A 15,680-nucleotide genomic window follows, 5' to 3' on the forward strand; every position below is an offset into this window, starting at 1 on the left:
CGGATTCGGCTGATGGGAGGAAGCAAGCTTCCTAAAAATGCTGAAAAACCAAACATCTGAAGTTTGTCGGGTTGCAGGTCAGCAGATCGTAAAGACGTAAACAGGAAAAAAACTCAGAAAATTAAAAGATTACTCCCAGTTTTTTTCTATCTATGTCTGCTTTTCTATCTGAACCTGTTTTCAGGAAACCCGGTTGGTGTCAGGAGTTAAAGGGAGAAAACAACAGCAGGGGGCAGTGCTGCTTGAACATCACAACAATTAAACAAATATGGAGGTTATTGGATGTTAAAATGTAAACGTTTCTCCGATCTGTCAGCGATTTTCCTGATTCAGATTTATGAAATTCAGATGGCGTTGCAGTAAAGTAGCTTCAGTTTCAGGGCAGTGCTGTTCGCAGAAGAAAGGCAGTGTTGAATCTGCTGCCACCGCCTCCCATCAGCCGACGCCCGGACGACGCCTGAACACAGCACGGTGGGGAAAGAAACCCGGGAAAAAAAAAACTTTTAGGTTTTTTTCAATACATTTTCTATTTAAACTACATTAATAAATCTCTCCAAAAAAACTGAGTCATATAAAAACATCTATAAATGCATTCATCCATTTTCTGAACCTATTTACACCGCAGGGACCCACAGGTCAACCATGAACACAACTACGGCAGGCTGTTTTAACATAAAATCAGCTTCACCACACTTATTCTAGATGTCTGAAATTGGTTTATTTATATAGATTATTCACATATTAGTAAATTAAGATCTCTCTAATTGAATTATGACTAAATGACATCAGATTTAGCATAAAGTTGACTGGATGCTTCAATTCAAGATTGATTACTGACAGACATATTAAATAACTAATCACAAATTTGAAAAATTTCACCTTCTGTTCTGGCTATAATTCTAAATTAAGTTATCTTAAAAGTATTTTTGGATAGGTGACATATAATCTTCTACTAATGAATACATTTTAATTTGAAATATATTACATTGCAGATATCTTGAAAGCAAATAATAACTCGGCAAAACTAACTTAGCGATAACTAGAACTGTAATTTAATACTTAATACTTTTCCAAATAAATTTTAAATATCTGGCACATTTTTAATCTAGTTTACTTTTCTATTTCATATATCTTGCATTAACCTTCTGACTATATCCTGAATAATTATTCTGTCTAGTCAAAACGTCCCAGATCTACATAGAATTTTAAAATTTCAAAGAAAAATGTTATGAAATATTTTTTGAAAATACTCCATTTTCACCTTGAGAATGGGTTACAGCAGTACTTTTACTCTTTAAAGCCATTTTTAAGTGCGTTGTTTGGCAGAGAATAATAGGAAATTCCTTGTAGATTTCAAAAAGTTCATGCTCTTACTAGTCAGAATGTAAATGCATAAATCTTAAATTATCAGTCAGTATAGTCAAAATGTATTATTTCAAATTAAAACACATTTTTAGTCTTGAAAGTAAGGTTATTTAGACAAAACAAATTTTATGCTAAAACTGCCTGCCATACGCACGCATACTTAAGAGCAATTTAGAGAAACTAATTAACCTAACAGACTGATGCTTAGAAATCCCAGGTTTCTTTAACACACCATAACATTAGCAGTTTGTTAGAAACACTCAACCATCTGCTGCTGTGAAAGCAACAAGAAAAACCAACATAGCATTAAGATGCTTCTAGTTTTCATCTAAAGACATTAAATTAAAAATGACCTTTTGCTGAGTCAAAAACAGATTGCTAAGATCCTAAGAAACTTAAAAACAATTAATATTTGAGGAAAAATAAAAATTAATAAATTTTAATTTGAAATATATTAGGCCAAACTGGTATAACAATATAAAATGAAAATATTAACATTAAAATAAAATAGAGAGATTTAATCCTTACAAAATGTTTTGAATAAAATGATATCAATTAATAAAACAAATTTTCTTTTTTTGCCAGCTTTCAATATTGGATATTTCTCATCTTTTTTTAATTTAAATTAAAACAACAAAAAATGACACATTCCACCAGGAGTTATGGATTATCAGCTTAACCTGAAATCACCTGGTTGCCTTTGGTTGGATCAGAAAATAATGCCCTCTTCCCTCCTTTACAGATGTAATTGGTCAATAATTTCCTTCCTTACCCTATGGATTATATTTTACTTTAAAATCAGACCAATAAGAGCTCAGCGTATTATAGCACTCTGATTGTATTTCATATATTTGAGGTGACAGGGTGGGTGGAGCCTGTTTTCCGTTACACAACTCTGCTGTTAGTGAGTTAATAAATCATTTAAATTCCCCCGGCTGCGGGGGCGCCGCTGTGCTCTTAGGAAATACATCATGCAATAATCTCTTCCTACAATGTGTCAGTACTTCGGACATGTGTGTGAACACTTAGACTCCTCCCACTCCTGACCTTTCACTCCCAGCATCAGCACTTTCTCCACAAAGCATAATTCCTATGAAAACCATCATTTCAAAGCATGCCAACATTTTTGCATTTTATTTCTGAGTTTGGGAAGTGTTCGCTTTCTGGCCAAAGAAGCAGCAAATAGTCGACTGGTATTCTTAAAGTAATCTAAACAAAGCTCAATAAAATGTATTTCATTTATTGACCTTAGCTAGCTTTACATACACTTCTTTTATTTTGAAAAATGTAATTACTTCTCCACAGACAGAGAAATGAAAAAATGTGTCTTGTACATAGAGTTATTTTTGCATTACTTCATGTAGTTTATAGAGAGACCTGTATGTGTACTTATTTTTGTTGCCTCATTGGGAGCTTTTCTGGCTTAAACATCAACATTCTCAATAACCTCAATGGTATTAAAGTCCAGGTTTTTGGGTTATATTTAGACAAGCATTTAGCTGGAAATGAATTTCATGTAACAAGGATGACAGAAAAGCTAAAGGTTTGGTTGTGTGTGTTCTTGTTTTTATGTCCCCATGAGGACCCAGTCTGGTCACCAGCTTTATCAGGCCCTGATGTCCTCACAAACCGAACCTTCTTCCCAGTGAGTTGGACGTCAAATTCAGGGTTCAGGTTTGTGGTAAAACTTTGTTTCCATACTAAGTTTTTTGCCTTTAACTTCAACTGACATGCAGGAAGTGCCCCCTACCAACAAAATGCATTTCCACTCAGGTAAAAACTTAAACACAGAAATGTTAACAAATGGTTTTACCTGTTTTCTTGTATGGTGATTTTAGTAATGTTTGACAGAATATTTAACCACATTATTTATCAAGACAAGGTAAAATAGGGGAAAGTTGTTAATTTTGGTTCATACTAACATCTGTTAGCATGTTTTTTTTTCTTCAAATGAATTTCATCAAGAGCACCTGGCTTTGTTGTCTTTCTTTTTTGCTTTCGAGAAGGAAACTAAAGTTGTTGTTTCAAAGGTTAAAGCTCCACACTTTGAAGTGTTTGAAGATGGTTTTCCTAGAAAGAGACTCTAAGCGGTACAGGATGGGAGCATAAAAATCACTCTAACAGTGCTGAACAATCTGAAACATGCAGAAAAGTGGACTTTGTGTAGTTTGTAGTGAACAAATACGAAGATCTTGACAGCAAAATATGGCCCTCTCCTGACTCTGTTTAGAGAAAATTGTCCAGTCCAGACAACCCAAGAAGTTCCTGTGTACCATTACCTCACCAGACCTTTGAATCGGCAGTGTCTGTGACTAAACCCAGAACAAGTCCCTGACCTTTCAAACAAAGAAACTAAACAAATTGTGGCACCTGAAACAGAACCTCCTCCGTCTGATTCGACAGAAAACACGGAGAAGAAGAAGAAGAAGAAGAAGCACAGCGTGTGGGAAGTGCGAAGGTTTTAGCATTCATTAGAAAATAAAGAGAAGTGAAGTTTCTACATGGCTTAAAGCTTCAGAGTTCGGAGCGCTTGCCCGACTCCACAGATATTTCGTCATCATTGTGACAGAAATGATGATGATTACAATGTGTTGATGAGGAGTAGGTGTGCTAGCCTCCTGGCACTATTTCAGCAGGACTTTTTGCATAAAATGTAAATCTCAATCAACGTCCTGATTTTTTTTTTCATTTCCAAGCAAGCCCCTCCCCCATGCCCTTGCTCGTTAAAATATTTCATCACAAGCAAGAAGAATTTCCCCGGATTTTTAAAATCTTCTTTTTACATTGTTTTCTTCGTCATCGTTGTCTTGGCGGTTGGTCGGTGTGGTTGTAGTTGCTGAACACAGGGATTGTTAAAATGGGAGTTCTCATCCTCTTCCTCCTCCTCCTGTGGGGGCGCTGCAGGCTATGACGCCTCCCGCTCTGTGGAGGAGTTGGCGGACCGCCGCTGTGGTCGGTCCAGGCTCCTGGCGCGGCCGCTGTTCAGTGTCGGGCTCCGCGATGACTTCAGCAGCTTCTCCTCCAGCTCATGCAGAGACGGCTCCTTGTACATGCAAACTGCAGAGGAGACAAGAAAACAACATGTCAATCCCAGCAGTCACTTCCTGGTGCTTTTCTATTCAAATTTCACTCAGATCTCTAGATTTTCTTAACACTTCTAGAGAAAAACATTTACCTTAACAAGTTAGGAGAGATCTATACAGGCCTATACAAATCACTTTCATTAAATTTTTAGAATAAATCAGTCTTAGATGAGATTTCAGTATGCTCCTTTCAGAATGAGCTGTTTTAGGGTTCTGTCACTTTAAATCCAAATAAGCTTCTGCTGGCCACGCCCCCAAAATCTACGTTTATACTTGCACATAAAATGGCTGCAACAACAAAACTCTTGTCTTTTCTAGCAGCCATTGAACAGTACATACAGTGGGACCAGGCATGCTGCAGCTCAGCTTGGATAACAGGCTGGGCTTCAATGGGGTTGCTAGGTAACAGAAGGGGCTTCGCTAGGGTTGCTATGTAATGTTAAATTTCTGAGATTTTTGAAACAGCTCTTTTTTCAGACACCAAAATATCATTAACTTATTAGAGTTTTTTTAAGTGCTTCCTTTTCAGGAGTCCTAAATGGAATTAATTTTGTGGAAAGCTAGTAGTTTACATTTGTCTGTTCTCCAGGGAAAAATGTTTGGACACCACTGATCTAGACTGTGGCAATGATATTAAAAAATGCTACTAAAATAAAAATCTATGTGAAAAGAGATTGTTTTTGTATGCCTTGACATCTGTTGTGAATTTGCGCTGCACAAATAAACTGAATTGAACTATATTGTATGAATAATGTCTGAAAACAAGTTTTCTTTTTTCATATCAATGAGCTTGGGAAAATTGTAAAATTAACATTCCTTCAGACTTCATACAGGAATTGTATCTTTTCCATCTGAAAAGTAAATTGGTCAAAAAGCTATGAAAACCAAACTTTTATCAGGTGCAGAAACCAGCCAATAAAATGATCGGACCAGTGTGGAACCAACTGTTCCTGATGCTGATCCAGTTAAATCCCAGAACTCAGTCCAGTTGCTTATGACCTGCTGGAATGAGATAGAGCTGCTTAATCTGAAGGAAAACAATAAAACCACTAGCAGAAGGTTCTTCAGCCTGAACTGAGGTTGCAGGTGAGGGAAACGGTGATGCAGCAGAGCTGCAGGGTGAGGACAGGGATGAAGAAGGTGATAGCAACGAACAGCTGAAAGCAGAGACGGAGCCTCATGTTTCCTATTGAAGCTCCAGCTGCGTCATTAGAGATTCACCTTGACCTCAAAGAAGCTCCTGTAGCTCATCTGACTAAACCCTGAGCTCAATCTGAACTTTAGCAGCTTTCACACAGAACCAGACTCAAAACAGGAAATAAAGACTGAAAAGCTTCATAAAACACATTCTCAAATAGGATTTGCTCACAGTAATGATGAAGGTATGTTGACATTCTTCTTCAGTGTCTTTATAGGAAAGGTTAATGTCTCCACCTTCTAAAAATGAAGAAATCTGAATTTTAAACTGAAAATTGATTTTCTCCTACTTAGAAAACAGATACACTGCCTGGCCAAAAAAAAAGTCGCCACCAAAAAATGGTCACACTCTCTAATATTTTGTTGGACCGCCTTTAGCTTTGATTACAGCCCGCATTCGCTGTGGCATTGTTTCAATAAGCTTCTGCAGTGTCACAAGATTTATTTCCATCCAGTGTTGCATTAATCTTTCACCAAGATCTTGTATTGATGATGGGAGAGTCTGACCACTGCGCAAAGCCTTCTCCAGCACATCCCAAAGATTCTCAATGGGGTTAAGGTCTGGACTCTGTGGTGGCCAATCCATGTGTGAAAAAGATGTCTCATGCTCCCTGAACCACTCTTTCACAATGTGAGCCCGATGAATCCTGGCATTGTCATCTTGGAATATGCCCGTTCCATTTGGGAAGACAAAATCCATTGATGGAATAACCTGGTCATTCAGTATATTCAGGTAGTCAGCTGACCTCATTTTTTGGGCACACAATGTTGCTGAACCTAGACCTGACCAACTGCAGCAACCCCAGATCATAGCACTGCCCACAGGCTTGTACAGTAGGCACTAGGCATGATGGGTGCATCACTTCACCTGCCTCTCTTCTTACCCTGATGCGCCCATCACTCTGGAACAGGGTAAATCTGGACTCATCAGACCACATGACCCTCTTCCATTCCTCCAGAGTCCAATCTTTATGCTCCCTAGCAAACTGAAGCCTTTTTTTCTGGTTAGCCTTACTGATTAGAGGTTTTCTTACGGCTACACAGATGTTCAATCCCAACCCCTTGAGTTCCCTTCGCATTGTGCGTGTGGAAATGCTTTTGCGTTCACAATTAAACATACTCCTGAGTTCTGCTGTTGTTTTTCTTCCATTTGATTTGACCAAACGTTTAAGTAATCGCCGATCACGATCATTCAGGATTTTTTTCCGACCACATTTCTTCCTGGAAGACGATGGTTCCCCACCATCCTTCCAGTTTTTAATGATGCGTTGGACAGTTCTTAACCCAATTCTAGTAGTTTCTGCAATCTCCTTAGATGTTTTCTCTGCTTGATGCATGCCAATGATTTGACCCTTCTTAAACAGACTAACGTCTTTTCCACGACCACAGGATGTGTCTTTTGCCATGGTTGTTTAAGAAATGAGGAGTTACTCATTGCATCAGCTGGGGTTAAATAACTTGTTGCCAGCTGAAAGATAATCGCCTATGCAGCACTTATCCAATAGGAGGCTTGTACCTATTTGCTTAGTTAAATCCAGGTGGCGACTTTTTTTTTGGCCAGGCAGTGTACTATCCAATAAATGTGTGAGTGAAGGGTTTCACTTAACCCCAAATTCTTTTGTTAGTTTTTTGCTGTTAAACTGTTTAAATAGGTTCTATTTGAGGTTCTATCTTTGTTTCTGTTTTGACATTTCATATAAATTTGTCTACTGCTGCATTATTTTGCCAATAATAACCTTAGTGCTGCCCTCTTTGGGTTGAACAGTGGCTACTGCAGTTGAATTTGTGTACTGGTTAACCACTTTTACATCACACAGTGCTGCATTCAGGTGTGAAAACATCTCACTCAGACAAGCGCCCCCTGGTGGTGAGTGTTGCTAAATTTGTCGCTTGTCACTTTTTTGATGAAAAAGTTACTAGATGGGTTTGAAAAATTGCTTAATATAGCAGCAAAGTCGTCAAGTTGGCAGCAGTGCTTCCCTTGTCCTGACCACACCCCCTCTGCGCTGATCTGGACACTGATCAGTGCTCATCAGTATATCTTGACTCCGCCCACTTTGCTGGAATTTAAAAACATCTAATTCGGCTCTGACAGGACTAAACTTAACACCAAATGAAGCTGTTGCTAAAGCTTACCAGTAACCTGGGAATCCTAGAAGACTGAAAGGAAGGTGACTAAACTTCTTCAGAAAGGAAAACGTCTGCTCACCTTCAATGGGTCTGGGAACGAAATGTGAGCAGGGTTTAGTCTTCTTCACTCGGTTCCCCTTCATAATGATGCCGTCCTTGTTCAGACCCAGGAACCAGGCCCGGCCCGACTCGTGCTGCCGGTACAGGGTGGACGAGTAGATGACGTAGTAGTTCTCAAACACAGACTCCTTAAATTTACACTCTGGTGTGAAAATATCCTGACAGAGACACACAAAAAAATTGTTTTTATTTTAACTACTAAACAAAAAGTTATCCAAACATTGCTGGGTTTGGGTCTGACAAATACAAATATATTAAGATACAAAAAAGAACATTTATGTAAATTATTAATTTAATTAGCAAGTCAAACCTCCATTTCAGTTTTAACTCTCATGTGTAACAAAGTGGTTAAATTATACGAAATCCAACTAATTATTATAAACTTAAAATATTCACGCTCAGTACATTGAACTAAATAGGATCCAGAAAGTTTATTTTTCTTCCCATAAATAATGTTTGAAACTGAAAGTTCAAATCTATTTTTCAGATTAAAGATTGTTCCTTTCAATTTCAGATCAGTTTCAAAAGTTTCTTCAATTTTTTTTAGTTTAGAAAACAAATTTTTGAACTAACTTTATGGTCCCAATTTGGCTCAATACTGTAAGTTATGATTCTACAGCCAAGCCAAACAGGGCCAGAATTTTGAAACTGAAAAACAAAATCTGAAAAGAAAAATACCCAGCGAATTTCAAAAGTAGTTTGGAATTTTTTGTTTCAAAATTGTTTTTCAGTTTCAAATATTTGTTCTTTAAGTTTACAAATGATCAGATTCAAATATAATATATGATAATAGTTATTTTTTCTTTATTTGACACAGCTCCCACTGTTAGCTAACATCATTGTAGCTACTGTGATCAGACATTAGCCAAAATAAACCTCTGTAACATAACAGATTAACACAAACGCTCTCACACTTTTGACTGCTTCTGTTATTTTCTGGGTGCTGTAGAGTTGGTACGCTACACTAACCCTATGTTTCCCTTCATAGCTAACAATAGCAAGTAGCTTGAATGCATCAATAGCAGAAATGTTAGCAAGAGCATTGTTGTGGTGCAAGACAAATACCTATTCATTACAGTGCACTGAATAGTTTAACAGCATTTCTTACCGTGAATTTAACAAAGCCTTGAAGCAGATAATTTGTTTTGAGGATTTTTAGTAACAGAGTTACTGGTTAACATGAGTCCTGGTGTCACGTTCCGATACTGTAGTACTCGGTATGTCAGAGTTTGATCAACATACCTCTAAAGCTGAACTGCAACCACAAACACAGACTATTTTAAAATGCTACGATTAGTACCTGAAGTAAAACCTTAACTTTAAATATTTGTTTGTCTAGCGCAGAGTTTATCTGTGTCTGTCTCCCATGGAGTGGGCAGGGCAGCAACGCTGACCTCATTCTGCAAATATCTGATGGTGACCTGAAACCAAACGTGAGTCTGCTGAGCAAGTTTAACCTCCACACATAGAACAGGTGTGTGTGTGTGTGTGTACTTGTTTATGTCGCCATGAAGGCCACTGGGTCTTAAAAGGACCAAATCGAAATACAGACTGATTTACAGGATTAGGTTAATTGTTTGGGATTGGCATAAATGCAGTTATTAAAATGATTGGAAATTAATACAAAGTCCAAATATGGGTAGAAACACAAATTTTTGTGTGTGTAAGTGTGTGTGAGGCCTCAGGATATAACAGGTGGTGAGCAGTTGAGCCAATCAGAGCAGAACACTTCCCTTCCACATTTTGTCTCATTCCATGTATTTTATTAGTACTTTATGTGACAGACCAACACAAAGTAGTGTGCTAGCTAGCTAATTAATTAGTTGCATATATATCTACCTGAATATATATATATATATATATATATATATATATATATATATATATATATATATATATATATATATATATTTAGATGTTAAATGTTTAGCTAAAGATTTAGATGCAGTGTAAGTCTTTAGTTAGACATCTGAATATTTAGCTTAAAATTTTGCTAAATAATTCAATATTTAATTTGAATCTAAATATTTATCTAGCTAGCTAAAAATTCAATTTCAGGCTCTATATTAATCTCAACTAACTCAATGTTTAGCAAAAATATTTATATAAGATGTTAAATATTTAGCAAGTTGGCTAACAAAATATTTAGCTTCATAAGTATTTACTTTCAAACTGTAACAATTATGAATGAATGAATGAATGAATGAATATGAATGAATGCCTTTGAAAAATGAGCAATTTTCCCCTCTTACTTTAGGCTAAATAACTCAAATTGTTAATTTTTGACTGTGTAATTTAGAAAAGGCTCCTTGATCCTTTAGAAAGGATCAAGGAGCCTTTACCTAGTTTGATTTTTTCCAGCATAATGAAAACATGTAAAGTGTTGAAGAGTCTTACAGATGTGTAGAGGAAGCCCTCAGCGTTCATGCCCACATAGAGGGCGGCCTTCACGCCCTGGATGGCCACCACCCTCAGCCCCACTGGGATCAGGTTGAACAGAGCTGCAGGACGAGACAGAAACACGTTCAGAGACAGAAACACATTCAGAGACAGGAACGCATCCATCCTGTAGTTGAGTTAAATAAGACATGCGCTGCCTCTGCTTCTGCCGCTCGCCTGCAGCTGAAAAATGCAGAGAAACAGAAGAAAAGAGCGAGGGACCGAATGATGGGAGGTGATTTAATCCTGGGAGACTGAGAGCTGGCGTGTGGGTGAGGAGGATGAGGAGGAGGATGAGGAGGAAGAGGCCTGTGGCGATGCTGCTGCTAATCCTCCTTTATTTAACTCAGATGATCTGAGAGAAAACCAAAACATCTCCTCCTCCTCCTCTTCGTCTCCATGTCCTCCTTTTCATCTGGTTTTCAGCAGCAGCTCTGATCTGCAGCAGGAATGCGGCTGGAAACATTCCGGAGATCAGCTTCCTGTGATCTGCAGCTCCGAGCCAACGGGGCGGCTCGGTGTTTCAGATCAGCAGGTCGCAGCCTGAAGCTTACTGTAGTCGCTGTTCTCGTCTTTGCAGCCGCTGATGGTCCCATCGGGCAGCATCTGCAGGAAGAAGCCCTGCTCGCTGTGGAGACGAGTCACGATGCCTTTCAGCTGCGGCTCTGCAACACAAACACACAAACACCAGGTCAGACCCGTGCCTGCTTCCTCTCCTGCTTCCTCACCTGCTTCCTCACCTGCTTCCTCTCCTGCTTCCTCACCTGCTTCCTCTCCTACTTCCTCACCTGCTTCCTCTCCTACTTCCTCTCCTAGTCTGCTACACATCTAAATTCTGGAGATCTTATTGCAGCTTTCCTTTCCTTCCTACCATCTGATCTTCTGAACCAACATCAAGCAGCCAGACTTTCCTGTGATTTCCTAAAGTCTTAATCCACACCTGAAGCTCTTTATGTGCTTTTCAGGCACATAGTGCCATTCTGTAGTACAATTAGATCAAATGAAATGTTACCTTCATTTCCTGTAATTATATACAGTGTGTATATAAAAAAAATTCCCTTCTCACCCACCGCGGGTGGTTCTTATCCTCTGAGCTCGGGTCCTCTACCAGAGGCCTGGGAGCTTGAGGGTTCTGCGCAGTATCTTGGCTGTGCCAAGGACTGCACATTTCTGGACTGAGATGTCTGATGTTGTTCCTGGGATCTGTTGTAGCCATTGGTCCAGTTTGGGGGTGACTGCCCCGAGGGCCCCGATGACCACAGGCACCACTGTAGTCTTCACCTTCCAGGCCCTCTCCAGTTCCTCCCTGAGGCCCTGGTATTTCTCTAGTTTCTCGTGCTCCTTTTCCCTGATGTTGTAGTCGCTTGGTATTGCTACATCTATCACAACGGCTTTCCTCTGTTGTTTATCCACTACGACAATGTCTGGTTGGTTCGCCATTACCATTTTGTCTGTCTGGATCTGGAAGTCCCACAGGATCTTAGCTCTGGCGTTCTCCGCCACCTTTGGGGGTGTTTCCCACTTTGATCTCGGGGTTTCCAGTCCATATTCTGCACAGATGTTTCTGTACACTATGCCTGCAACTTGGTTATGTCGTTCCATGTACGCTTTCCCTGCCAGTATCTTGCACCCTGCTGTTATGTGCTGGACTGTCTCAGGGGCCTCCTTGCACAACCTGCACCTTGGGTCTTGTCTGGTGTGGTAGATCTGGGCCTCTATTGCTCTGGTGTTTAGGTGGTATATATATATATATATATATATATATATATATATATATATATATATATATATATATATATATATATATATATATATATATGGGTGTGTGTGTGGGGGGGGTGTGTGTGTGTCCACCCAGGTGTTTTGCAGCTGAATGGTGGCCATGGAGATATAAGGATTTCTCAAACTTGAAAGAATCAAAGCAGCACTCCAGGTTTGTTTTTGATGAAGGAGTAATAAATATAACATGATGATTTTACATGCGCTGCCTCTTTAGTGTTTTTCTTTGGATTCAAACTCTGAGATCCTTTGGTGCGTAGAGAACATGCGGCACAATTCAGCAAAAAAACAAACTGAGTCTTTTGGAGTTCATAGCTGACATCAGTCTCCTTGATCCTGAATATCAAGGAGACTATCTTTAACTTACGTACATATATAAACCCATTCAATTAATGAGATGATTGAACAGTTCATTTATAGTAGTTCACCAAGTGAAACGTTACCTGGAGTAATTAAGACACAAATTGATGTTTCTTTTTGTTTTGCCTTTTTTCCTGTTGGCTACAGGAAAGCCTGAACTAAAACTCTGAGGTCCTTTAGCTAAAGCTAGCATTAGCAAGGAGGTAAAATGGCTCCAAATGCGTCAGCAGAGCGTTGCAGGAATCTGCAGCGACGTTTCTATCCCACAACTTCTTGATTGATCAAAGAAAATGAAGTATGAGGGGTTAAAACAATTTAATGTTTCTGGGAATCTGAGAACAGATGAGACAGCTTCCCTGTCCCACAGCATGACGCTTCCCCCACCGTGTGTCACTGTGGGGACGGCATTTTAACAGCAGCTTAACGACACGCTTCAGTTAAAGGTTTGTATCTAAGAAGAATAGAAAAAACACAGTGGTTGGCACCACTAGCTAAAAGTTAGCTGTGCTAACCTTAAAACACTAATCATAAACATTAGTTCCGCTAACACGTTGTATCATCATGGTATTTAGTGGAAGCTAACGCTAAACACATCATGTTGATGTGAGAACATGATTACGCTCTCACATCAATTCATAAATGTGAATTTTTCCATATTTGTTTATTTGACATCCCTGGTTGTTTGTTCATGTTAGTGTTGTATTCTTCTGTATTTTTCATTGTTTGTTGTATAACTTCTGCCAGATTAACAAAGTCTCTTGAAAAAAGAGGAGTGGAAACAAAATTGCTGCATAAACAAACTTCAAAATAAGAGCATGAATATAAACGTCTAACTACTTGAAGAATTCTTCAGAGTCAATAACCAAAACTTCAGCACTGATGTCGAACTTCATTCACCTCAACGTGCATTTCACCTTTATAATTTATCTGGAAAGATTAATTTAGTGGAAGATATGTGAGCTAAACTTTTTTCAAAGTTAACAAAATTGCTAATTAGTGAAAATGGAAAAAAAAAAAAAAGTCCTCCCAGTAAAACCTCAACCAGTGTTAGCAGGTCCCAGCCTGCTTATGCTGCTCCGTCTCAGCTTCTCCACCTCTGATCTGTGAGCCGACTGAGGCTCCCCTGATGGTCCAGCTGGACCGTCTGAGGAGGAGGAGACAATGTGGGCCAGGAGGCCTCAAATAGACCAGGAGACACAGAGCTGAATGTGGAGCAGCCGCTAACCTCCAGACAAGGCTGCTTAATTAGCTGCTTCTTTAGCAGCTTCCTTAGCTATTTTGTTAGCTGCTTCGTTAGCCTCTCCATGAAACAACAGAAGCCTGAAAACTACCTGAGGAAGTCAGAGCAGCTTTTGTCTTTCATCCGGAGAGAAAAGAGTGAAACAGAAACTTTGACTCCATCTCATGTTTGATTTGAGGATGAAAACAGGAAGAAAATGTTCCTCTGAAAATGTTGGACGGCAGGATGAGTTCAGGGCTAAATGACCTTTGACCTTTTCATGTGTTCCTCTGCAGCTTGTTTGTGGTGTTGGCAGATCTGCCCTGATGTTAGCAGATCATATTTCTGTTTCCTGACATGAATCATCTGCTAGCTGCTCACGCTGATTAGCATCAGCTCATCCAGAGGCGTTTTCTCCCTGCGCCGCTAAATTTAGACGAATTTCACACTTCCTGACTTCAACAGCTGCAGAGAGAAGAAGAAGAAGAAATGCCTCATCATAAGGCGAGGCGACATGGAGCTGACTGAGGGCGACGCGCAGAACCGGACCAGAACCTCCCGACGCGCTGCTGTCCGACCAATCAGAGCACGCTTTACTGGAGGAGAGGTTTTCCCTAGGCATACAACGACTAGATGCTGCAGCAAACTCAGAGAAAACTGTTATTAACCCAAATGCATCCAACCGTTCATCCATTCGTAAATCACAGCTTGGTGATTCTGACCATCAAAAAGAAAATGGCGGCTGGTTGGGTTTATAGTTGAGTGTGCGATTGCTAATCTCGCCGTCCGTTAGCCGAGGTAGTGCACTGTTAGCCACCTTTCACTCAAAGTTGAAGATCTGGTTGGTGATCTTTAGCATCAGTTTGATTCGGTCTTGATGTGATCGCTCTGTGAACGCTGTCTTTTCACAGAAAGCGGAACCAACTTTCCCGTCGAGTTTAAAAGCCACCCGCTGGCTCGGTTCGCACATGCTCAGTGCGAACTTTTAAAAGCATGACTCAGCAGAGACCAGGGAGTTTGACGAAGCCTCTTCTGATCCAGAAACCTGTTTACAGCAGTTGATTAACTGAACGTGTTTGGAGACTTAAAACAATAAAATAATATTGTTGCTAATTTATAATCAAGTGATTGAATGGAAATGCTGATACCAGCCGTTTGTACAAATGAACAATTAGTTATTATCAGGCTCTGAAAAGTATTTCAGTTCATTTTAATCCAAACGTTTTTTGTTCACCTCTCCTCATGCAGTCAGAAAGCCTCGCTCAGCAGTTTGGCTCTAAGGTTTTTACAGAAGTCCGACTGCAGGGACGCCGGGTCGGAGAAAGATCTGCAGAGACCCGGTCAGCAGAAAGCGGCGCCGTAGCTCAGATGTGGAATCACAGTAAACCGCTCAGAACCAGCTCTGGAACCACAAAGACCGAACAGAACCGGGTTCTGCAGCAGAACGCAGCCTCCTTCAGAACAGAACGCTAATCATGCTAAAAGGATTTTCTGAACCTCCAGTGGGAAACCGAAGCTGGAATCAGCCTCATCAAATATTTACCACAGAAGAAGAAAGTTATGCAATACTAGTGGCTGTTTTTAAGTTTTTGCTGCACTCATGAAAGCTGCTTACGTTCTGACGATCCGCCTGCCAGCAACTTTATTTATTTAATACACCAACATCAGTAGTTTTCCCTTCAGAGGAGATAAAACAAACATTTTCCTTCTGGGTTGGGTCGTAGCGTTCATCTTTAGACGGACGGTTACCAGAACCACATGATGGGTGAAAGCAGAGGAAGGAACATTCCCACTAAAGTGCTAATAACAGAGCTAATTTATCATTTAGTGGTTTAGCTAACTTTCAAAATGTTTAGCGCACTTAGCTTCCTTTATACATTTTTGCAAATTTGCTTCCACTAAAATATCTTGTTCATATAGTGTTTTAGCATTAGCTTCTGCTAAATACCATTTCGTTATTGTGCTTTTGCGTTAACAGAACTAATGAT

At 39.6% G+C, this 15,680-nt stretch overlaps 1 protein-coding gene across 4 annotated transcripts in view; it reads right to left on the bottom strand.

The window, feature by feature from the left end:
- Nucleotides 1-2,585: 2,585 nt before the first annotated feature.
- The window catches only part of LOC116707563 (fibroblast growth factor 12), a 41,144-nt gene continuing 28,049 nt past the window's right edge, over nucleotides 2,586-15,680 (bottom strand). For all 4 annotated transcript variants that reach the window (XM_032544960.1, XM_032544959.1, XM_032544961.1 and 1 more), the window contains exons 2-5: nucleotides 10,889-10,999; nucleotides 10,293-10,396; nucleotides 7,855-8,053; nucleotides 2,586-4,422 (exon numbers count right to left, since the gene is read on the bottom strand). In XM_032544960.1, coding sequence (XP_032400851.1) covers nucleotides 4,271-4,422; nucleotides 7,855-8,053; nucleotides 10,293-10,396; nucleotides 10,889-10,999 — 566 coding nt within the window. In that variant the 3' untranslated portion in view covers nucleotides 2,586-4,270. The remainder of the gene's footprint in view (nucleotides 4,423-7,854; nucleotides 8,054-10,292; nucleotides 10,397-10,888; nucleotides 11,000-15,680) is intronic.

The sequence above is a fragment of the Xiphophorus hellerii genome, chromosome 18 (assembly GCF_003331165.1).
Source record: "Xiphophorus hellerii strain 12219 chromosome 18, Xiphophorus_hellerii-4.1, whole genome shotgun sequence".
NCBI classification, from domain to species: Eukaryota; Metazoa; Chordata; class Actinopteri; order Cyprinodontiformes; family Poeciliidae; genus Xiphophorus; species Xiphophorus hellerii.